This window comes from Macrotis lagotis, chromosome 1, assembly GCF_037893015.1.
Source record: "Macrotis lagotis isolate mMagLag1 chromosome 1, bilby.v1.9.chrom.fasta, whole genome shotgun sequence".
NCBI classification, from domain to species: Eukaryota; Metazoa; Chordata; class Mammalia; order Peramelemorphia; family Peramelidae; genus Macrotis; species Macrotis lagotis.
In genome coordinates this window covers 171,180,073-171,203,529 of record NC_133658.1, presented here as the reverse complement: position 1 = coordinate 171,203,529, position 23,457 = coordinate 171,180,073, and the positions used below count along the sequence as shown (strand labels likewise).

Below are 23,457 nucleotides of genomic sequence, written 5' to 3'. Positions count from 1 at the left end.
GCCCGCCCCGGCCAGCCGCACGTGGCGGCGCCCGGGGCCCGGGCCGGCCGCGGGCCCCCGCCATCTTGGAGCCGGGCAGAGCGGCTCCGGCTCAAGCTCCCCCGTCCCTGCGCGGCGGGTCTCGAGCCCGGGCAGGCAGGCGGGCCGGGAGGGTGCCGGGCGCCCCAACTCGAGGGGAAGTGGGCTTTCCCCGCAGGAGTCGCCCCTGGCGCCGGAGCCCTGACTCAAGATGGCGGCGCCAAGGCTACACTCCGGGAGCCGGGGACGCGCCCCGCGCTCCTCCCGCCTCGCCGCGAGGCTCGCTGTGAGGGGCGGGGCCGGGGGCGGGGCCGGCGCCGCGGTGCATGCCGGCCCGCCGCCCCCGGGGAGCCAGATGCCGCGAGAGGCAGGAAGACTCGCGGGAGTTGCCGCCGGCCACGCCTCGGGGCCGCGAGAAGCAGCGAAAGGTACGCACGGCCCCCCCCCCCCCCGCGGGCCCGCAGCCGCTGCGGGGCTTTACACCGACTGCACCCTCAGGGGCCCGGGCGAGCCCCTTCCCCCAGCCCGCTTCCCGGGCGCCCTCGCCGATCTCCCACCTCCTCCAGTCACGTGCGCGCGAGCACGCGCACGCCGCTCCGAGGAGCGGCGCGCTCGTTGATTGGGCGCCGGATGGCTCCTTCCGGCTGCCGGGGAGTCGCGGGCTTTCCGGGCCTTGGCCTTGCCGCGGGAGGGAAGCCGTGGGCGGCCGCGCGTCCCCCGCCGCCATCGGCCCCCAACCCCCTCCCGGTCGTGTTGCGGAGCCCCAGCCTCCAGGATGCCCCTCCGGGCCCTCAACCCCCGGGGCTCAGCGGCTCCAGCTCTTGGAATTACTCTGTAGAGGGCGGCTAAGGTGGCGCAGCGAGTCGGGAGGACCTGAGTTCAAGTCCAGCCTCAGACACTTAACAATGACCTAGCTGTGTGCCCCATTGCCTTGCAAAAATCTAAAAAAAAATGACTATAGAAACTTTGTATTTACTTGTGTACCTGAATGCCAGAAGAACAAAGGCTTTGTCTCTAGAATCCGCACTATGCAGAATTCCCGCTTTGTAATGATAAATATCTTATGCATTACAGGTATCTCATTTTATCTCCACTAGAGCCCTGAAAAATAAAGGCTGTTATTTCAGAACTGAGGCTGGGAGATGCTAAGACACTTTCTTTACCTGGTCTGAGGTGGGATTTCAATTCGGTGTTTCTGATTCCCGGGGCCACACGACTGATGCAACTATCCGCCCCCTATTTTAGAGTGTTTTATATAGTTGATGGTGTGATTTGAGTCTACCAAATTGTAGATAAATAAACTGAGACTCAGGCCAGTTTTGCTGAGTTTAGTGTCAGAACCCAATTAAACCCAATTCCAAGGCCAGTGTTCTTTACACATGGTAAGCACTATGTAATTATTAGCTCCTGTCGTTTTCATTATTATATTTCTGACGTTGGTATTTTATAAAACATCAAGTACTTGCTATATAAAAACGGAGTTTCTTCCACTTCCCTATAAATGACACTCCGTGGGGCGGCTAAGTGGCACAGTGGATATAGCACCAGCTGTGGAGTCGGGAGGACCTGAGTTCAAGCTTCAGATACTTAATAATTACCTAGCTGTGTGACCACAGGCAAATCACTTAACCTTATTGCCTCGGAAAAAAAACCAATAATAATTGAGACCCCAACTCCTTTCTCCATACCTTTGCACTACTGCATTCCCTCCTCTCTTATACCCCTTGTTTTCACCAGAACTCCCCTCAGTCACCAACTTATATATGAAATCTTTCCTTATTCAGCAAGCTTCTCATGCCCTCTCTCCATCAAAAAAGAAATATATATTCTATCAATTTTGTATATATCTAAATCTGAGTCACCAATTAAATGGAAGTTCCTTTAAAAGACCAGAAATGTGGATAGGATTATTTGTTTGAGGGGAAGGAAAGAGTGGTTTTTGTCGCTTCGTGTCAGCACTGTCTTAACAAAATAAGTACTTAATAAATGTTTTTTGACTAAATGATAGATACTCCCTGCTAGGGAATCTGATAAAAGAACTAGAATTGGAGCTCATCTAAAATCACTTGCTAATTTTACAGTTAGTGCTATTTTATCTTAAGTTCTATACAAATGTTTTTTGATTGTTTACTCGTACATAAAATGAAGAAGATGGCTCACATACTCTATGATCCAGCTTTTCTAGTTTTGAAATTTTACACTTCTACCCTAGGAACCAAGCAGCAGCAGGCTGCTAATTCTGAAACTTACCTAGTGATTCCAAGCATCTTGTCTTTTTGCTTGATTTTTCAGAGAGGCAAGATCCACTAGTTGATCAACAAAGATGGTTGAGTGCCCTTAAAAGTAAAGTACAAGTTAAGCTAAGTCTGAGTGCTAGCATGGAAAATTACTGGGAAAGTTTTGTGGAATCTTACTTTCTTTGACTTCTGGTTTTTATTTTTAGTCAAAATATTGATCAGTAACATTTAACTTTTCTCTTTCATAGGACACCTCCAAAAAAAAAACATTCGCCTTTGAAGAGGAGAACTTTGAACCAAATTATATTTCATGGAAATTTAGAGCTTAAAAAATGCAGTCACTATCAAGTATATGCAAGAAATTTGGAAGATCAAGTAGGTTCTTTGGAGAACTAGCTCCTTCTGTAGGTTTCTCTACTTCATGTTACTTTCATAACCAGAAGAAGAAAAAAAACCCTTATCAAGAAGTTGACCAAAACAAATACTCTAACTTAATAAGTTCTATTGTGTCAACCAGAATTAGTTCTCAGACACCAGAATCATTGATCCAAGATGATTTATTATATAGACCTGTGAGTAAATGTAAGGCCCAAGATCAAGAATCAGAACCAAAAGTTACACAAAATACAATTCTTTTTCTCAATCCAGAAAAAAGAAATGTATCAAAGACTCTAACTGATTCCTCAATTCCTTTGAAAATCCCTTTACAAAAGAATAAAATGCCTAGTGTTACGAGAATCCTTCAACAAACTATGACAGCAAAACAAATCTTAATCCTAGAAAGGTGGAAACAGCAAATGATTTTGAAACTGGGAGAGGATGGCTTTGCAGAATATACTTCAGGTAATTCTACTTTATTTCTCTTACATTTTCAAGAACAAATAATGCTTTAAATATTAAGTTTAAGAATTTTTTATTCTGTGATGGTAAGAAGGGAACCATTTTTTTTAAAATGTTACTTAAAATTCACTGCAAATTTCCATATTAGAATTACTTGTTTTCCATAATTAGGGATAGGAACTGAACCTGTGATTTTATTTTACATGAAACTATCAGATATGGAAATTCCTATTAATGCAGTTTGGTACCTTCTTTTCTACGTGGAATCTTCTAGTAAAGGTATCAAACACCCAGCCCACAACACGGCCAAGTTCTGCTCAAACCATAATGTGTTGATGTATTAATAAAAAAGAAATTTATGCACATATGTGGTTTTCTAAGTCAATGTACAGCCCACAGGGCTCCTTATGTGGTCCCTTTTCTATTTGAATCTGAAACCACTGTCTTAGAGAGCTGATTTTAGCACTCAGAAGTTAATTAACACCCCAAAGATCTGTCACTGGAAGAGGCAGAAACCAGTCCTTCCTGGTTATGAAGGCCAGTTTTTTATCCTCTGTGCTTTGGTACCTTCCTATGACTAAGAGAAATTTTTTTCATCTGTTCACATTACATAATAGTCAAGTTAATAGGAAGTAAATCCTTTTAAATCCTAATTAAATTGACAATAATTTCATTGAAAACACTGTCAGTCATCCATAACACATGATCCAAATTCAGATCTTGGTAAACCATGCTAACTTGTCAAAGTTAACATTTTGTTGAAAATTGAAAATAGGTAAACTAACTTACAAGATCACTGGCTCAGCTCCAGGGCATATTTTGAATGCTAAATAGCAGACCTAACAGATTTTGAAGGCAAAAATATCTCTTAGCAACAGAAATTCTATTTAGATAATTGGATACCCCCAAACAAATAGTAACAATGGAAGCAAAGAGAAAACTTTATCAAACCACTAGGGAGTGGGGAGGCAATGAATCAAGATTCATTGAAGTCATCAAGGTTTGGATTGGAAGGAATCTTAGAGAGTCATAAAGCCAGCCTTCATTTAACAATTGAGAAAATGAAGCAGAGATCTTAAGTATCTTGCCTGAAGTCACATGAGTATTAATATCAGAGTAGAGGTAGGATTTTCACATAAGCACTCTTACTCTAAATCCAGTGTTTTTTATTCCACCATGCTAGCTTTCTACCTGTTTGGGAATGATGTCTTAAATGGTCTTTATCTCTAGGTGGTACTACTAACTGTTTCCTTGGGTCTTTCTCTACTCACCCCACCATCTTTACCCTGAAAGCTCACTCCACCCTTGGACTACTTCTCACTCTGAAAGTACTCCTTGCCCTAAGATCTCACTTTCTGATTGGCTGCTTTCTCCCAAAACCTTAAGGGGGAGGATCAGACCTCCATCAAGACAACTACTATAGGTTAGTTTGTTCTGTCCTATCAGGTAGAATTAATTCTCTGACACCAGAAGAAGATGATTGATTTTTATAGACCTGTGAGTAAATGCAAGGTCTAAGAACAAGAACCAAAACCAAAACTTGGACTAAAATTACAAAAAAATGGGGTCAACTAGGTGGCTCAGTGAATACAGCACTGGCCCTGGAGTCAGGAAGACCTGAGTTCAAATGTGGGCTCTGACACTTGATAATTACCTAGCAGTGTGGCCTTGGGCAAGTCACTTAACCCCACTGCCATGCCAAAAAAAAAACTAAAAAAGAAATTACAAAATGAAATTCTTCTCCTCAGTCCACAAAAAAAGAAATGCTTCAAACATTCTTGATTTCTCAATTTCTTTGACAATACCTTTGCAAAATAATAAAAGGCAGACCAAAACATTATCTTAATCCTTCTCCAGGCTGCCTTGCACTCCACTTTTATCATAATCAGTGCCCAGTCAATGACTATGACTTTCATCTTCTGCTGGGAGACCTCTAGGAATGGGGAACTCAGCTTCTGCCACTTTTGGACAATTTGGACTGTTAAGAATTATAGTGGTATAGTAGATAGAGCACCACCATACGTGGAATCAGGAGGACCTGAGTTAAAATCTGACCTCAGACACTTAATAATCACTTACCTACTTGGGCAAGTCACTTAACCCCCATTGCCTTGTAAAAAAAAAAAATTATAGCTAGTAGAAATCTCTGCCTTTCTTTAGCTTTGACCTAGTTCTCTGGGAATAAGCAGAACATATCCAATCCCTCTTCCATATTATTCTCTAAATAGAAGAAAACTATAATGCTCTCTACCCCAAATTCAGTGTAGTTTATAGACATTTGTTAGGCAGCTGCTTTTTTGTGGGATTCTGGAGATGCAAAGACAAAATGTCCTTGTCCACAATGAGTTTATGTTCTTTCAAGGGAAACACAATATGAACAAGTGGATGTAAACTAAATGAATCTAATACTAGAAAGTACAGGAATCAGCAAAGAATTTCCAGAGGTCACATTTTAGACAAGCCTTGAAAAAAATGTCTAGTCAGTTCAGAGTATTTAATTGAGTGCCCATTATATGTCTGGTCTGTGCTAAGCCCTGTGGATACACAGAAAGGCAAAGGCCAATCCCTGCTCTCACTGGAGCACACATTCCAAATAATAGATTTAGAAAGTAGGCTTCCTCTTCTTTCTCCCCCTCCTCCAGCCTTTCCACAGAGCCATAGGGACAGTCTGAGATAGGAGATGAAATGTTATATTCAGGAAAAAACTAACAGTCTCATTTAAGTGAATATAGGACCACAGATTTAAAGCTATCTAGTAAAATCCCCACATACAGATGAAGAAACTACCACAGAAAGGCTAGGTGTCTCAGGGTTATAAAACTTGCTAGAAACTCAGATGTATTTGAACATAGGTGATGTGACTCCAAATTCTAGATTCTTTTTTCCTATACCATGCTGAGGAATAATGGAAAACTAAGCTCTGTCCTGAGGCCTTTTCTGTATACACATTCTCTCTTGATCACATCTACTTTCATGAGTTCAGTTATCTCAATGCTTTTTGATTCCTAAATCTGTATATCCAGTCCTTTTCTTTTTCATAAATTCTAGTCATGCATAACCAACTGGACATTCCATATAGAAATTCCATAGACATTTCAAAAAATGACCAAAATGGGACTAATTTCCTAAAATATTATTTTTCCAAACTTCTCTGTTTCTACTGTGGGCACCTCAGTCCTTAGTCTCACAGGGTTCTAATCTCAAAGTTATCTTTGATCTGTCTCCTTTCTCTCACCACTCACATTCAAACAATTCCTAAGTTCTCTTAGTTCTGTCTTCACATTCCCCTCTCTCCATTCACAAGACAGCTGCTGCATTATCACCTGTCACTTAGTCGTTTACGTAATTGGTCTCCCTGCTTTGACTCTGTCCCCTCTCTAATTTATCCTCCACAGAGCTGTCAAACCAGACCTCGCCCTGTCACTCCTCTACTCCAAAAGCCTAAGTGATTCCTTAGGATGATAAAATACAAAATTCTCAGCCTGGCATTTAAAACTCCCTCTCCAATCCAGTGTGTATTTACTCCACTTTACAAAATCCAGGCAAACTGACCCTCCCTTACCTGTATACAGTGTTTCATCTCCCATTTCCTTTGCACATATAGTGGCCCCATATCTGGAATGCAGGGCCTCCTAAACTCTACCTTCTATAATCCATAGCTTCTTTGGTCTGGTATGTGCAGTAATAACAGCACCTGTCACACAAGGTAATCAGGATTAAATGAGATGCTGTATATGAATTGATTAGTCACCTTTAAGCACCATATAAATATTAGCTATTAAGGAGAAAATAAATACAGCAGGATCAAGGAAAGGCTACTTGAGATGAAGAGAGACTGTATGCTAAAGGTGGGCTTATTTACATTCCATCAATATAACCTAGTCACTGAGCCCCCAATTCTAGAGCAGAAAGAATAAGGTTCTTTTTTTTGTGAACACAGAGGCAGACCTAGAATTCCATTTTTTTGACCCTTCCATACTTGAGATCTAAATAGGTATTGTTTAGAGCTGGCATGCTTCTTGAACTTAAGCAATTCCCTAAGTACCAGCTTACTGTTCAGAATTTGGAAAGGAAGAGAAGCTAAGATAACAGAAGTGCAGATTTCTCCTAAGAATTAGTTTTAATTATTTCAAAATCTTGTACTTTCAAGGGCCTAAATACATTTTTAAAAGTTTTCCTACTGCCATGATCTCCATTTCTTAAAAAGGGGGATTATCTATGGCTCTCATCAGTATATTACATATTCATTAATGTTTATGAAAAATCAGAAAGACTCATCTTCCTAAATTCAAATCTGGCCTCAGATACTAGTTAATCACTTAAATTTGTTTGTCTCAGTTCCTCATCTGTAAAATGAGCTGGAGGAGAAAATGGCAAGCCACTCCAGTATCTTTCTAAGATAACTCCCAAGTGCTGTCATGAAGAGTTGGACATGACTGAAATGACTGAACAATAGCAACAGTTTTAATGACATTTATGTGCTTCAAATAATTGTATAAATTGAAATTATTAACAATTTTACATGTATCAAGAAATTCTATTTTTAAAAATCCTATTGTGAATTTTTTTGCAAATAGTTTTATTACATCTTGATTTTCATTTGAATTTTCTTCAAAGTAAGATTTGAAAGAGGCACAGTGGTTAAAGACCACTTTGAACCTGAAAACCTGGATTTAGATCCTATCTTTGGTACACATTGGCAGTATGATCTAGACAAGTCTGTTATTTAACCAGTGCTCTAGGCAAGCTGCAAAGAAAATACTAATTTGCAATGGGTAAGAGAATTTCAAGTGCATTAAACTGTTCTTTAACCATGTCCACTAATGTTTGAATTTTCAATCATCTATTTCATACAGGGAGCCAATCTTTGTAATCTCATATGCCAACAGCTCACAAAAACAACTGACCAGTGTTGAAGGATGCGCAAAAACCAAAAATTAACCACATTTACATATATCATTGTGGAAGCAAAAAGACTGAATATATTTATTTAAATATATTTATAGGTTCAGTATTTGAAAATACTGTAGGACGTTAATAGCAATATTGTTGGATCGTCAACTATGACAGACTTAGCTTCTCTTTGTAGTTCAGAAAGCAAAGACAATTCCAAAAGACTTGTAGATGGAAAATATCAATCCACATCTAGAGAGAGAACTGTGGAATCTGAATGTAGACCAAAACCATAACTGTTTTCACTTTTTGAACTGTTTTATGTTTTTTCTTTCTCATGACTTTTTTTCCCTTTTGTTCTATTTCTTCTTTCACAACATGACTAATATGAAAGTATGTTAAACATAATTGTATATGTATAACCTTTATCACATTACTCACTTCTTGGGGAGAGAGAAAGGGAAAGGAAGGAGACAGAAAAAAGATGTTAAAAGCTATCTTTAGATACAATCGGGAAATTTTTTTTAAAAAACAAAAAAGATTTATAATATTTAAAAAAATATACTGTATGATTGTGATGTTTCTTAAAGATAATTTTCTTATGATGTTTCTCTATACCCATTTCTATATAAATGGGTATTTATGTCTTTTTTTTTTACCTTGGTTCCTTATTAGCATGTGTAACTTTGTGCCTTTCTGAGTTTTCTTTATCTTGTATTTCTTTTTTTCTTTTTAAGTTTCTGTCTTTATTCCTTCTCTTCTTATTCCAGACTTAACCAGACTTGTTTTCACTCTTATCTTCATTTGCCTATTTTTAACTTTAAAAGTAGATGAGTGGCGGAGCCAAGATGGCAACAAGAATGTATAGTGTCTTAGGCGCTCTCTCATAAATCTTCAAAAGTAAGGACTCTAGCTAAATTTTTGAGAGACAGAACCCACAGAAGGACCCAGTGAGGCTGTTCTCCTACTCAAGGTAACCTGGAAAAGAGCAGAAAGGCTCTGCTCCCCGGGGTTGGAGGGGCAGCCCACCAGAGTGAAAGAACTTCAGCCTCCTGGAGGTAGCTCCAGGGCACTGGGAGCGGTGGCTCACAGCAGCCGGGGAGTTTCCTGACCTATACCCCAGGGAGCACCGGTCACAAATTGGGGGAACAGTGGGGACCTCTGCCAGAGCGAGCACATGAAGCCCACCCCTCAGGGCACACAGCAAGCAGTGTGGCCACCTCAGCCCAGATCCAGGAAACAGAAGCAGGCGGAGCTGATAAGCAGAAGCCCCCCACAGCATGAGCCCATTGAACCTACTGAGGGGAGTGAAGAGAGAGAGACTGCCAAGCTTTGTCCCTGGAACAGGACTCTGGGGCTCTGACCACATTCAGGTCCTGATCACAGTCTAGGCGCCCCCCAGTAGAACATCAGGCCCTGCGGCAGAGGGGGGTGCATATAGTCATTCACAGACCAGGAGGGAGGACAGAACCTCACACACTGAGATCCTTGTGGGAATGTCCCAAAAGCTCAGGAAGCATGCCAAAAACAGGCTTAGGCTGGGAAAATGAGCAAGCAGAGAAAAAAGAGGAACACCATTGAGAAATATTTTGCATATGAACCCAAGAAGGATCAAAACACTCAGTCTGAAGATGAAGAAGCACAAGCTCCTGCATCTAAAGACTCCAAGGAAAAACAGAAATTGGGCTCAGGCTATGACAGAGCTCAGAAAAGACTTTGAAAATCAAATGAGGGAGTTAGAAGAAAAACTGGGAAAAGAAATTAGAGAGATGCAGGAAAAACATGAAAATGAAGTCAGCAGCTTAGTCAAAGAAATCCAAAAAAATGCTGAAGAAAATAGCATGCTAAAAACCAGCTTAGGTCAAATGGATAAAACAGTTCAAAAAGTTTTTGAAGAGAAGAATGCTTTAAAAAGCAAAATTGGCCAGATAGAAAAAGAAATAAGAAAATCTGAGGAAAACAAATCCTTCAGACAACGAATAGAACTCAGGGAGATCGATGAATTTATGAGAAATCAGGACTCAATACTTTAAAACCAAAAAAATGAAAAATTAGAAGAAAAGTGTGAAACATCTCATTGAAAAAACAACTGATATGGAAAACAGATTTAGGAAAGATGATTTAAATATTATTGGAATACCTGAAAGTCATGATCAGGAAAAGAGCCTTGACATCATTTTCAAAGAATTACTACAGGAAAATTGCCCTGATATTCTAGAAGCAGAGGGCAAAATAGAAATGGAGAGAATCCACCGATCTCCCCGAGAAAGAGATCCAAAAAAACCAACCCCTAGGAATATTATAGCTAAGTTCCAGAACTCCCAAGTCAAAGAGAAAATATTACAAGCAGCCAGAAGGATTCAATTCGAATATTGTGGAGCTGCAGTCAAGATCACACAGGACTTAGCAGCAACTGCATTAAAAGCTCATAGGGCTTGGAATATAATATACCAGAAGGCAAAAGAGCTTGGAATGCAACCGAGAATCAACTACCCAGCAAAATTGAATGTCCGCTTCCAGGGAAAAAGATGGACTTTCAATGAACCCGGGGAATTTCAGATGTTCCTGTTAGAATGGCCAGAGCTGAACAGAAGGTTTGATCTTCAGATACAGGACTCATAGAGATTGGAGAAGAGGAAAATATGAGGGACTTAATGATGATGAACTGCATGTATTCCTGCATAGAAAAATGACACTGATAATACTCATATGAACCGTCTTAGTTAACAGAGCAGGTAGAGGGAGCTTTTATAGTTGAAGCACAGGAGAAAGCTGAATTTGAAGATAAAATATGGTGTAAAAATGGAGTCAATAGAAAAATGAGAAATGTAATGGGAGAAAGAAAAAGGAGAGGGGGAATAGGACAAGATATTTCATATAATAAGATTTTTCTGTATTACAATGAGCTATTGCAATGATATGGAAGGGGGGAGGCAAGGGGGAATGAGGGAACCTTTGCTCTCATCAGAGGTGGCTAGGAGAGGAAACAGCAAATATACTCAATGGGGTATAGACAACAGGAGTAAGAAGGAGGGGGGAGCAGGGGGAAGTGGGGGGATGTGAGTGATGGAGGAGAGGATGGACCATGGGGGGAGAGTGGTCAGATATAACACGTTTTCTTTTTTTACTTCTTACAAGGAGCTGGGATTGGAAGGCCTACCCAGGACCATAGGGCCAGGTAGATGCTGGGCCTAAGGGGTGGTATGGGGGCTCGGGGCCTCTTGGCCCCAGGGCCTGGGATCTGTCTGCTGGGCCACTCAGCTACCCTACAGCAGAGTCAAAGTGAAAGGAGAGAGAAAATATAGTACATGGTAGTGGAAAAATAAGAAAGGAGCGAGTTGCGATCGGCAATGGCAACGGTGGAAAAATATGGAAGTAACTTTTGTGATGGACTTACCATAAAGAATGTGATCCACCTGCGACAGAGTTGTTGGTGTTGGAACAAAGACTGAAGCACATTTTTTATTATTATTATTTTGGGGAGGGGGTGCAGGGCAAATGGGGCTGGGTGGACAGCCTGGGGCCACATAGCAGGGTGATCTTTGGGTGTCTGAGGCCAGATTTGGACCTGGGTGCTCCTGGCTCAAGGGTCAATGCTCTGTCCACCACCCAGCCACCCCTACTATTATTACTATTTTATTTTATTTTGGGGGTCTTTTTTTTTTTTTTTTTTTTTTTTGGTTTTTGCAGGGCAGTGGGGCTGGGATGGCTTGCATGTCACACAGCTGGGTGATTGTTGGGTGTATGGGGCCAGATGTGGGCTCAGGTGCTCATGGCTCCAGGGCTGGTGCTCTATCCATTGCACCACCTGGCCATACCTACAATTATTACTATTATTTTTTTTAATTTTAATTTTTTTTCTCTCCCCTTTATTGCTCAAGCGAGTCTACATTGGGGGGGGAAGGGGGTATTTTGTTTACTCTTGAACAAGAATATTTTATTAATGTATAAAAAAATTGTACAAAATGAGCATAAGTAAATATTAAATATTTAAAAAGTAGATGAGTGAGATGATTTATATTCTTGCTAAAAAAAAAATAGGTTTCTTTTAACTTGTGGCTTTTTTAGTTTTCTCCTAGTAGATGATATTGATAGTAAAAAGGCTTCCCACTCCCTCATTAGGTTTACACAAACTTTTATTCTTTAATTGAAGTATAATTCATTATTTTCTGTTTTCTTCCTGTTTTAGCTGCCTCTATTTTATTTTTTCTTTGTATATGTAAATGCATATCATTATAAAGTATCAGGGAGTTATTGTAGCTTCTCTTTCAAAAGTTGTTTACGACTAGCAGAAGCCTCATTAGTTCACATCAGATTGTTCTCATGTAATACTTTATTTAAATTCTTTTCATCATCTTAAAACAATTTAGAATGGTTCTACTTTTGAAAATATTCTTAATCTCTGTTCAGAAATTATTTTTAAAAAGTATTTCTGTAATAACTGTGATTTTAAAATTATTTTAATTAGAGTCTTTTCTTAGTGTCAGTTTTGAGGTTTTATTTTTTCCTGCTTTTTTTCTTAGATATTTTTTTACAAGGGAAACACTTCCATGAAGAATTAGAAGCCATGCTTTCATCCCAAGAGCAATTAAAGGAATTAGATGAAAAAACTATTCGCTCTGGCTATGTGGCAAGTGTCCAGCATGTCCTAAAAGAGATAAGTGGAGTAAGAGCTCTAGAAAGTGCAGTTCATCATGAGACCCTCAAGTACCTGGGCCTAATAGACTGTGTAGCTGAATATCGGTAAGTGCTACTTTATAGATATCCCAAGCAGCTGGAGAAAAATTTAAGTAATATGGATAGGATCATCTCTGCTACATATTACCTTTTACTTTATTCATTGTTCCCAAGGCTGTACTCCTTTTCTCCAGAATTGTCTTTACCTTGTCTGAAAGCTCTGCTTATTTAAGATAGTCATGAGTATGATCCATAACAGGAGGTTAGACTGTGTTTAGCCCCCTTTGTTCTAAGCCAATTTTTTTTTAAGTGGGTAATACAATACTTCAGTAGCCCTGGGAGTAACCCAGTCCCTAACCATTACTTTATTCCTGTCTACCAATCACAATAACATATTGAAGTAGTCTACTTTCTCCCAAGATTGCTAATTTCAATCACTTAACAATTTTGTTCTTCAGTTGCTTCATCTGTAAAATAATAACCATTGTTATTGTTAAATTGTTTCAGTAGTAGGGGCAGCTAGGTGGCGCAGTAGATAAAGCACCAAGCACCGGCCCTGGAGTCAGGAGTGCCTGGGTTCAAATCTGGCCTCAGATGCTTAATAATTACCTAGCTGTGTGGCCTTGGGCAAGCCACTTAACTCCATTTGCCTTGCAAAATTCTAAAAAAAAAAAAAAAAAAAAAAATTGTTTTAGTAGTGTCTGACTCTGGATGTGACTATTTGAGGTTGACTTTTTTAATTTTTTTTATTTTTACAAGGCAGTGGGGTTAAGTGACTTGCCCAAGGTCACACATCTAGGTAATTATTAAGTGTCTGAGGCCAGATTTGAACTCAGATCCTCCTAACTCCAGGAATAGTGCTCTTAACCACTTTGCCACTTAGCTGCCCAAAATTGACTCTGTATGAGACCGTATTTGAGGTTTTCTTGGCAAAGAAATTGAAGTATTTTGTCATTTCCTTCTCTAGCTCATTTTATAGATAAGAAACTAAGGCAAACAAGGTTAATTAACTTGCCTAGGGTTACACAGAGAGTATCTAAAGAGTATCTAATGGGGTAAGATTTGAACTCAGGAAGATGAGTCTTCCTGACTCCAGACCCAGTACTCTGTCTGCTTTGTCGCCTAGCTGCCTAGCCGGAGAAAGTAATGATCTTGGAGTCAATTCAAATCTGGAATTCAAATCTGGCCTCAGACATTTGACTCTTGCTAGCTGCGACCTTGGGTAAGTCACTTAATCCTGATTGCCTCGCATCCAGGGCCATCTCCAGTCATCCTGATCTATATCTGACCACCAGACCCATGTGGTTTTGGGGGAGAAAATGAGCACCTCCTCATTCAAATTCAATTCACATTCTTGTCGTGGCATCACCTCCTTGATGTCATGGTCTTCGAAAATGAAGGACAAACCTTATTACCTAGCTGGCCATACATTTTTATTTATTTCAGTGAGATAGTAAAAGGATTGATTAATAAAAGTTAGCCAAAACCTATGCAAATCATTACAAACCCAAGACCAAAATCTTATAAAGTTTTTTTTTACTTTCATGCTTTTAATCAAGTTGAAAACTCATATTGAAGTAAATATCATTATCAAACTCATATTGAAGTAAATATCATTAGCAATACTGAGGTCTGAAACTAAATATAATCCACTAATAGGGACATTATTTTCTTAACATTAGTTTGAGTTATAGATTTTTTTGTTTTGTTTTTTGCAAGGCAGTGGGATTCAGTGACTTTCCCAAGGTTACACAGCTAGGTAATTATTATTAAGCGTTGAAATCCAGATTTGAACTCAGGTCCTCCTGATGCCAGAGCCGATGCTATATCCACTGCACCTAGCTGCCTTTGAGTTATTGGGGGGGGGGGGGTTGTACTTAAAGGTTTTATTTAGTTTGAGTTTTACAATTTTTCCCCTAATCTTACTTCCCTTCCCCTACCCCCCACAGAAGGCAGTTTGCCAATCTTTACATTGTTTCCATAGTATACATTGATCCAAATTGAAGGTGATGAGAGAGAAATCATATCCTTAAGGAAGAAACATAAAGTATAAGAGATAACAAGATCAGACAGTAAGGTATCAGTTTTTTTTTCTAAATTAACGTTAATAGTCCTTGGTCTTCAAACTCCATAGTTCTTTCTCTGGATACCAATGGTATTCTCCATTGCAGACAGTCCCAAATTATCCCTGATTGTTTCACTGATGGAATGAGTGAGTCCATCAAGGTTGATCATCACCCCTATGTTGCTGTTAGGGTCTACAAAGTTTTTCTGGTTCTGATCATCTTGCTTAGCATCAGTTCATGCAAATCTTTCCAGGCTTCCCTGAATTCCAATCCCTCCTGGTTTCTAATAGAACAATAGTGTTCCATGACATGCATATACCACAGTTGACTAAGCTATTCCCCAATTGCAGGACATTTACTTGATTTCCAATTCTTCGCCACCATAAAGAGGTATAAAGTTTTAATATGTTCCTATACCCTGGGTAAATTTAAATATTTTTTTTTACATTATAATTTTTGTGAAGTGAGAAATGGAGCAATTTTTATGTGGTAGGATAATATATTTCATTGTCATGGCAAAGCTATTTTCTGAAAAAATGCTTTATAAAGCTCTGCAGTCCAAATACTATTATAACATAAAACACTATTGACAACAAAAATCCCTTTATTATAGCAATTATCTTTTAAAGGTGGCTCTATTTTTTATCCCCTTCTCCCTTTCTTGCAAAATTATTGCAGAGTGATATGGGAACTTTGAGGACCTCACCAGAAAGTTTCCCTAAACCTCATGGTTATATAGTTCGGGGAAAAGAAGAGTGAAATGAGGTTATTCAATCAAAAAATAACTCTTATTTCAGTAACTTTTTAAAGTTTACAGAGAGCTTTCCTCACAAATCTGTGAAATAAGTAGTGCATGTATTATTAAATCCAATCTATAGATAATGAAACTGAAGCATTTACTCAGTCAGAGCTCATGAGTGGCAGAGCTGCTGTTTCAGCTAGGTCCTCTGATTCCAAATATAATGTTCTTGTCAGATAGTATTCTGCCATGATGTACATATTTATATTCTCAGAACCATCCTTAGGAAAGGAAATAAGATGCCCCCAAATAAACCCAACCCTAACATGCTTCCATTGAATTTCGCTTTTTGTGGATTTTAAAAGCTTTTATATTCTCTGATCCTTATAACCTTTCAAATCTCTCTAAAATAGCTTAAATGCAACGGTAAAGTAATTTCAGTTGTCTCCATGGTCCAGAGATACCAAGGACCTTAACAAGGTAAAAACTGATACACTCACAGCAGAAAAGTCTGATTCCTAACCCCTAATTCACTCACTCAGCAGCTCTTCCCCCACTTCCCATTTTATTCACACAGAACTACACAATCTCATAACCTTGCAAGAGCACACAGCTCCACCCTGCTCTCGCTGCTGTCGAAAATCAAAAAAGGCAGAAGCTTACTCTGGCTAGCACAGCAGCTTGGCAACTCAAGTAGAGAGAGCTAAGGAACAAAGGAATGCATTCATGTGAAGTACTCCACCAAAACTGCGAGAAAGAACCCAGCATCCAACTGAGACAAGTTCTATCTCCCCAGAAACCCTTGAGGACAGAAACTGAGGAAGGCAAAATGTGAATTTCCCAACATGGCTTTGAAGTCCAGCCCTAGAAACTACCATCAAAGGGGAAAGAGTCAAAAGATGGACAAGAGGAGAAAATTTTCTCAGATACTGACCATAAGCAGATAACAAGGAGGGATATTAATAACAGGAAATAAAATGACCTTCAGATCAGGGAAAAGAGTACAGGCATCTATGAGTAAATATTTCAAGACAAAGGAAAATGAATCAATACCTAATGGATGTCCAGAGTGACTTAAAAGAGAAATAAGAATCATGAAAGCAGGACTTAACACACAGTAGAAATAATCAGCAGAACAGATAAACTTTAGTCCATGGTGGTGAGTCTCACCAAAGAAACAGAAGTAAAAGACAATCTGAGGGGTGACTAGATGGCAGAGTGGATAGAGCACTGGCCCTGGAGTCAGGAGTACCTGAGTTCAAATCTGGCCTCAGATGCTTAATAATTATCTAGCTGTGTGGCCTTGGGCAAGCCACTTAACCCCATTGCCTTGCAAAAAAAAAAGACAATCTGAAAGAACAAAAGCAAAAAAGTAAAGTGAAGGAAAATATGATTCCTATACAAAGAAAACATGATCAGTAGAGACAATTTAGGGATTATGGATCTCCCAGAAGAGCACAAGTCAAAAAATCTGAACACAGTAATAAAAGAAATAATACAAAAAGACTGTCCAGAATGTCTGAACACAGAAAACAAAGTACCAATTAAAAGAATCCACAGACTGCCTCACAAAAAAAAAAAAAAAAAAACAACCCTGTGTAGCAAGCTGACTTACATGGTAGTTAAATTTAACATTTCAACCAGAAGAAAGCCCTTCAAATAAGAAGGAAAGAAAATTGGAATAACATAAGACTACTGCTCACCCACCAGAAGCCATAGGAGAAAATCGAATAACAGAGCTTTTAAGAAATTTAGTGCATAAGAACTGGACATAAAGGAGGTACCCATTAGTTGGGGAATGGTTAACATTGTACACAAATGTAATGAAGTATTACTGTCCCATAAGAAACAATAATGAGGAATCTAGAGACACATGGAAAAACAATATAAATTAATGAAGAACAAAGGAAGCAGAACCAGGAAAATAATATACAAAATATCTAAAACAATAATAAATGAAAAGGACAGAAGGGGAAAAAAAACTAAATGCTAAGTGAACCAAATTAAAATGCTCAAACTTGATGGAGAAAAAAGAAGAGAAAATACCCTGCCTTCTCTTCTTTGCAGAGTTTGGGGATGATGAGAATGTCAGACTCAGTTGATATGATAGTTTGGATGAACTGCTTTTTCCTTCTCTTTGTTTTTCAATTCTTTGCTTCAAGGGATGGCTCTCCATGTGAGGGAGTAGAGGAGCAATATATTTGGAAATGAAGGTGATGTAAAAAGAAAAGAGGTCAATTTTTCTTTTCTAAAGAACCCTAGTGCATGCACTCTAAGTATGCCAGGTATTTTTATTTGGGAGACTCATTTTGGGAGATTCATTTTTTTAATTTTGAACTTAAGGAATTTCAAATAAAATAATTTCTCTCTCTCTCTCTCTCTCTATATATATATATATATATATACATATATATACATAAGTATACATACATACATACATATATGTAATTGAATAGAAAAAGAGTACTGTGTCTGAAACTGTAAATCTTAATTATTTACAGCTTTTCTTTTTAAAGATGTATCAGTATGTAACTTATCAGTATGTTGCTTATCAGTGATTTTTTCTGACTTTCCTTTTTTCTGTGCATTTTAAAAAGTTTCAGTGACTGTTTTCTTTCTATTCTTGTTCTAGACAGTTGCTTTTCTGTATAAAATGACTATAGCAATGTAAGTAGAACAAAAAAGTAAAAATTAAATACTATATAATTAGAATGACCTAGAAGAAGAGATTTGAAAGTATACCTCCCTTCCTTCTTTGCAGAGATTGGGGGTGTATACTGTCAGATATAATTTAAGTATTTACTTTTTTGCAAAATTGCCTTTTTTCCTTTTTTTTTATTTTTATTCTTTTGAGGTTGAAAAAAATTTATACCACCAAAAAAGAAATCTATAGGCATTTCTTCTCTTGCCCTCTATTCCACCCCCAAACACATACACACTTGGAAAAATAACAATAATAAAGTGAAAAGTAAACCATCATATCAAACATGGACATGACAAATTCTCACATTGATAAGGTTTTTTTTTACATCAAGGAATTCATATAGTGCTCAATAATAATAATGGCTATAATTTATATAACTACAAAGATTGCAAAGTACAGAAATCTTATCAGATTCCCTAGAAATTAAGTGCTGTTGTTATTCCCATTTTACAGATAAGGAAACTAAGGCCCAGAGCAGTCACATGGCTTAGCCATGTGTCACACAGCTAGGAAAGTTTCTGAAGGATTTGTATATAGGTCTTCCTGACTCCAAGCCGAGTGCTCCATCCACTGCATCCCCAGCTCTGTCAGTGAACATTGATAATGATGGACTTTTTCTGTTTTGTTTCAGACAAGAAGTTCTACTTTATCATCATTTTTAGTTTGTATAATAGAAGTCATGGTATTTAAATTGTCCATTCAAGTAGAAAGATAAAATAGAATATAATAACTGATCTATATTTGATGCTTTAAAGCTCACAAAGGATCTTATGCACCCCTGGGAGGCAGCCAATCCAGGTGTTGTTATCCCCATTTTACAGATGGGAGGCCAAAATGTGACATGCTCAACAGTCTCCCAGCTATCTAGTCCATGGGCAGTGTGCCAATCTTAGATGTCAGCAGCACTTTCCTCTCACCCCTTGTGTGAAAATGAGGCCACAAAAAGAAGTATTAAAGAAGGAGTCCAGAGCCCAGAGGAGCGAGAGGCAAAGGGCTGTGGGGAGAAGACACTGGTGCTGGGACTAGCACTGACTGGCACTCAATCCTGCACCACAGGAAGCCAGTGATACTGCATGGCCTGAGAGGAAGCAGCTAGTAATTACTATGAATTAGCGTGTCAAGGAAAGGTTAAAGAGTTTCTCGCTGGGAAGAAGGAGCTAACAAAGTTATTATTAGCAGTGGTGTCTTTCTTAAAAGGATTAAAAATCCAAGGGGGAAGTCTTTTAAAATGGAATGCACCTTACTGTGAAAAATTGGGACGGATTGCTAGGATGTCATGAGGGATGTATAGCAAAGGACCTGCAGGGAGGGCTTTCGTTCCAAGCTTGTTCTTGCTTAGCAGCCTAACCTGAAAGTCGGGCTTTTGTATTGTTTTTGTGGCAGGGGTAAGCTGTGTGTGATTGATTGGAAGACATCAGAGAAACCAAAGCCATTTATCCAGAACACATATGACAACCCTTTACAAGTGGTAGCCTATGTTGGAGCCATTAACCATGACATCAACTATCACTTTGAGGTCAGTCTTTTGACCTGAACTGTACACTTTGCTTGGTATTTGTCTAAGGGCTTGCTTCATTTGTGCTTTATTTCTTCTACTTTTTCTGAGATCTCTTAAGCCTAATCTCTTTCTTGAGCCTCAGTCAATCTGACAAGGATTTTCTTTTATTCTTCCTCTGCACTTCCCTACTGATCATCTCCCATTCCAGTCTATCAAGTATTTATTGCTTTCTGCCTATGACACTCTAAAGCCATCCCATTATCCTTTATGATGGATGTGCAACTTGGTCCAGAGTCTCATGTCATATACAGCTTGGTGAATGTGAAAACAATTTGTAGGTTATTTTATTCTGAGCTTAAATTTTTTTGACCTAAAAGGTGAAGAAAATATACCCAAATTCTCAATACTATTTTAGAACTTGCTGAAAATGTTTTTTTTTTCCCCTCAGGTTCAATGTGGTTTAATTGTGGTGGCCTACAAAGATGGATCCCCTGCTCACACACATTTCATGGACTCAGAGCTCTGTTCTCAATACTGGTCCAAATGGCTACTTAGACTAGAAAAATATACAGAAAAAGGAAAAAACCAAACTTCTCCAAATCCAGACTAGGATAGAGGATATTATTCAAGGACAGTTTAATTTTTCTCATAGTTTGGGGAAAATGATGCTTCTGTAATTTAGTGAATTATAGAATTAGTGATCTCACTATTACGGGTACTCCCTCCAATTCATTTGTCCCTTTGCTATCTAATGAAATCTAAGAGTGGTGATACTTAAATGTGAAGTATTTTTAATATTGATAATGGCTACCATATTATTACCAGCAAAGAGAGTTATTTTTAATTGTGAAAATATGACACTCCAGTCAGTTCACTGCAACTGAAATGAATGAAAACCTAGAAAACTTTTCAACTGAAGAACTGTCCATCAATACAAGAAAAACCAGGTATAACATTCTGTTTCCCTGAAAAGAAAGAAAATAAGATTGAACAAAGACTCGATAATCTTGGACTGTATTGTAAAACTTTTTTTGTAATTTTCATTCTGAACATTAAAGGACTATATCCTAATGTGCCCAAAATTAGAAGCTCAAGAAGTCTTTGTTGATAAAATTTAGTGAACAAAGCCTGTGCCTAGGTAATATTTGTATTTTTCCCAACTACAAATGACCAATAATAAAACTTGTAGATTGTGGCCCATGTGTAATATATTACATATGTATGTTTGTATAAATGTATATAATACAATATAGGTGTATAAAGGTAGATACATATTTGTGTGTGTGTAAATGTACATAGTATATAGACTTCATTGTATTCCCTTGTAAATCACTGGGACTGGGCACAACCTAAACATGCTGTTTCATCCCCTGTAACTCTCATTCACCCATCAATCAATTGATAAACATTTATCAAATATCTACTATATTCCAAACACTCTGCTAAGTGCCTGGGTTACAAAAAAGAGACAGAAAACAGTCCTAGCCTTCAGGCAGTTTACAAACATGCAAACAAATCTATACAAAACAAACTATATTCAGGAGAAACAGAAAATAGTGGGAAAGGCTTCCTGTAAAAGCTGAAATCTTATGTTGGGGCTTAAAAGAAGCCAGTAAAGTCATTAGGTGGATTTGAAGAGAGGAATTCAAGCATAGGTGACAGCCAGAGAAAATGCCTGGATCCGAAAGATGGAGAGTCTTGTTCTTGGAACAACCAAGAGGCTGAGGTCACTGGTTCATTAATTACTCCATAGAATTTAAGAAGTCTTTTTTTTTTAAGGTTTTTACAAGGCAAATGGGGTTAAGTGGCTTGCCCAAGGCCACACAGACCGGATTTGAACCCAGGTACTCCTGACTCCAGGGACAGTGCTTTATCCACTAAGACACCTAGCCGCCCCTTCCATAGAATTTAGAGAGGATCCACTTAGTGCATCACTCTAGAATATTCCCTCTAGAGTGACCTTTTTTTAACATTTTGTTTAAAGGCAACTGGTTCAAACACTCATTTAACAAAGAAATATGTATTCATTTTTAAAAATTGTATGTTGGGGGCAGCTAGGTGGCGTAATGGATAAAGCACCAGCCTTGGAGTCAGGAGTACCTGGGTTCAAATCTGGGTTCAGACACTTAATAATTACCTAGCTGTGTGGCCTTGGGCAAGCCACTTAACCCCATTTGCCTTGCAAAAAAAAAACCCAACTAAAAATTGTATGTCAAAACAATTTTGAGAAGTAGATGGAATTGCTTCTACTGAATTATCTATCCCACCAGTATGTCTATCTTATACACATTCTGAAACGTTTCCTTTGGTAATAGGCAAGGAGCTGTTGTAAGGATTGCTGCTGGTGCACTTTTAGAGAAACAAAACTTTCATGTTTATATAGCTGGGAACTCTTAAGAAATTCTGCTATTTTCATACCCAACTATCCAAAAGTGAACAAAAGAAATGTATACTGCCTGGTTTTGTGTATAGTTTATATACAGAAAAGTTTGGGTCTGCATTTTTGAAGATGATTTGTAACAATCTACAATTTTACTTTACAATAATCATTTTTTCATCTCAGTTTATAATATTTATAAATACATCTGGTAATGAAAAAAGCAAAAAAAGATTACTAGTCTCAAGGAAACCTCGATAGCAGCTGTGGCCTTAGGAATTCATCCTCTTTGGGGCAAATTCAGCATTTTTGTTTATGTCAGTTTTGCAAACATTTTAATGGGTATAAAATCATAAACCACAAATGACATAAGTGACTGAAACTGATTTGCTAATTAAATGGAAGTTACCAAAGAAATATGGGCAGATTGTTCCATGACCCTATTAGCACCTTGTTCTGAAACTAATACCCAGAAGGAAATAATGGGTTTCATCATAAACTCACACTTAAACAAATACCAATATATAGTTCTGTAAACTATAATTCTGACAACTCTAAAGCTTAATGGTAGCAAACTGTGTTTTTTTGAAATATGAGAACTTCAGAGCATAATAACCTCCTTGCCAAAAAAAAAGACTAAGGACACAATTTCTATTTCTAATGCTGTTGGAAATCCCTCTCCTATAAAATTATATCTACAATTATGTCTATAAATGGAATTTCTATCTAGATAATTCATACCTTTATAATTCACACCTTTTTTGGAGTTGGCACATTTTATGTCATTGATTTAGTACATAGTCACCTCTATTAAGTATAGAATGTGAATTTTACCAAAGTTAATGTGTTGGTCATTTGTGGCACTAGGAACTTTATTTGCCATTTTTAAACAAAATTTCCTACAGACCCATTGGCTGGGCCATTGTTATATTGCAAGGCTCTATTTAAATCATGCTTTTCATGCCATCCAACCATCTATCCTACTAGTACTCCACTTCTCCCCACCTAAAATAGGACATCTAGACCAAACATCCCTGAGGGAATCACCCGCTCATCTTTGAGACTCTCATACCAGGCTGAGCTGCCTTGTTCCTTGACTGAGTGAGCATATAGCCAACTTTTCACTAGCCTGTTTATTCAGACTTGACACAGACCATACTGAGCATCTACTCATCCACCCCATCCCCCAGATCCTTCCTCTAGGTCAAATCAGTTCTACTTTACTATTGCTCTTCCCTATTGAGTTTCCTGCAGATCAGCTCACCTCAGTAGCCTATTGTTAGCCTGCCCCATGCTTCTATAAGTAGAATGTCTCCTTGAATTTAGAATAGAAGATCCTTGAAAGCAGAAACAGTCTCATTCTTGCATTAGTATCCCCAAGGCCTAGTGTGCCATCTAGAGAGGACTT

General features: G+C 38.6%; 1 protein-coding gene across 5 annotated transcripts; it reads left to right on the top strand.

Moving 5' to 3' along the window:
- The first annotated feature begins 361 nt into the window (after positions 1 to 361).
- On the top strand, positions 362 to 21,710 carry MGME1 (mitochondrial genome maintenance exonuclease 1). 5 transcript variants are annotated; one of them, XM_074209379.1, is made up of 6 exons: positions 362 to 446; positions 2,504 to 3,098; positions 12,512 to 12,731; positions 13,792 to 13,887; positions 19,558 to 19,690; positions 20,121 to 21,710. In XM_074209379.1, exons 2-6 carry the CDS (start codon positions 2,588 to 2,590, stop codon positions 20,280 to 20,282), a joined length of 1,122 nt encoding a protein of 373 aa, XP_074065480.1. In that variant the 5' UTR covers positions 362 to 446; positions 2,504 to 2,587; the 3' UTR covers positions 20,283 to 21,710. The 5 variants fall into 5 exon arrangements, with proteins under 5 accessions (XP_074065480.1, XP_074065483.1, XP_074065484.1 ...); XM_074209381.1 differs by lacking the exon at positions 362 to 446 and adding an exon at positions 733 to 1,092; XM_074209380.1 differs by lacking the exon at positions 362 to 446 and adding an exon at positions 733 to 1,400.
- The last annotated feature ends 1,747 nt before the right edge of the window (positions 21,711 to 23,457 follow it).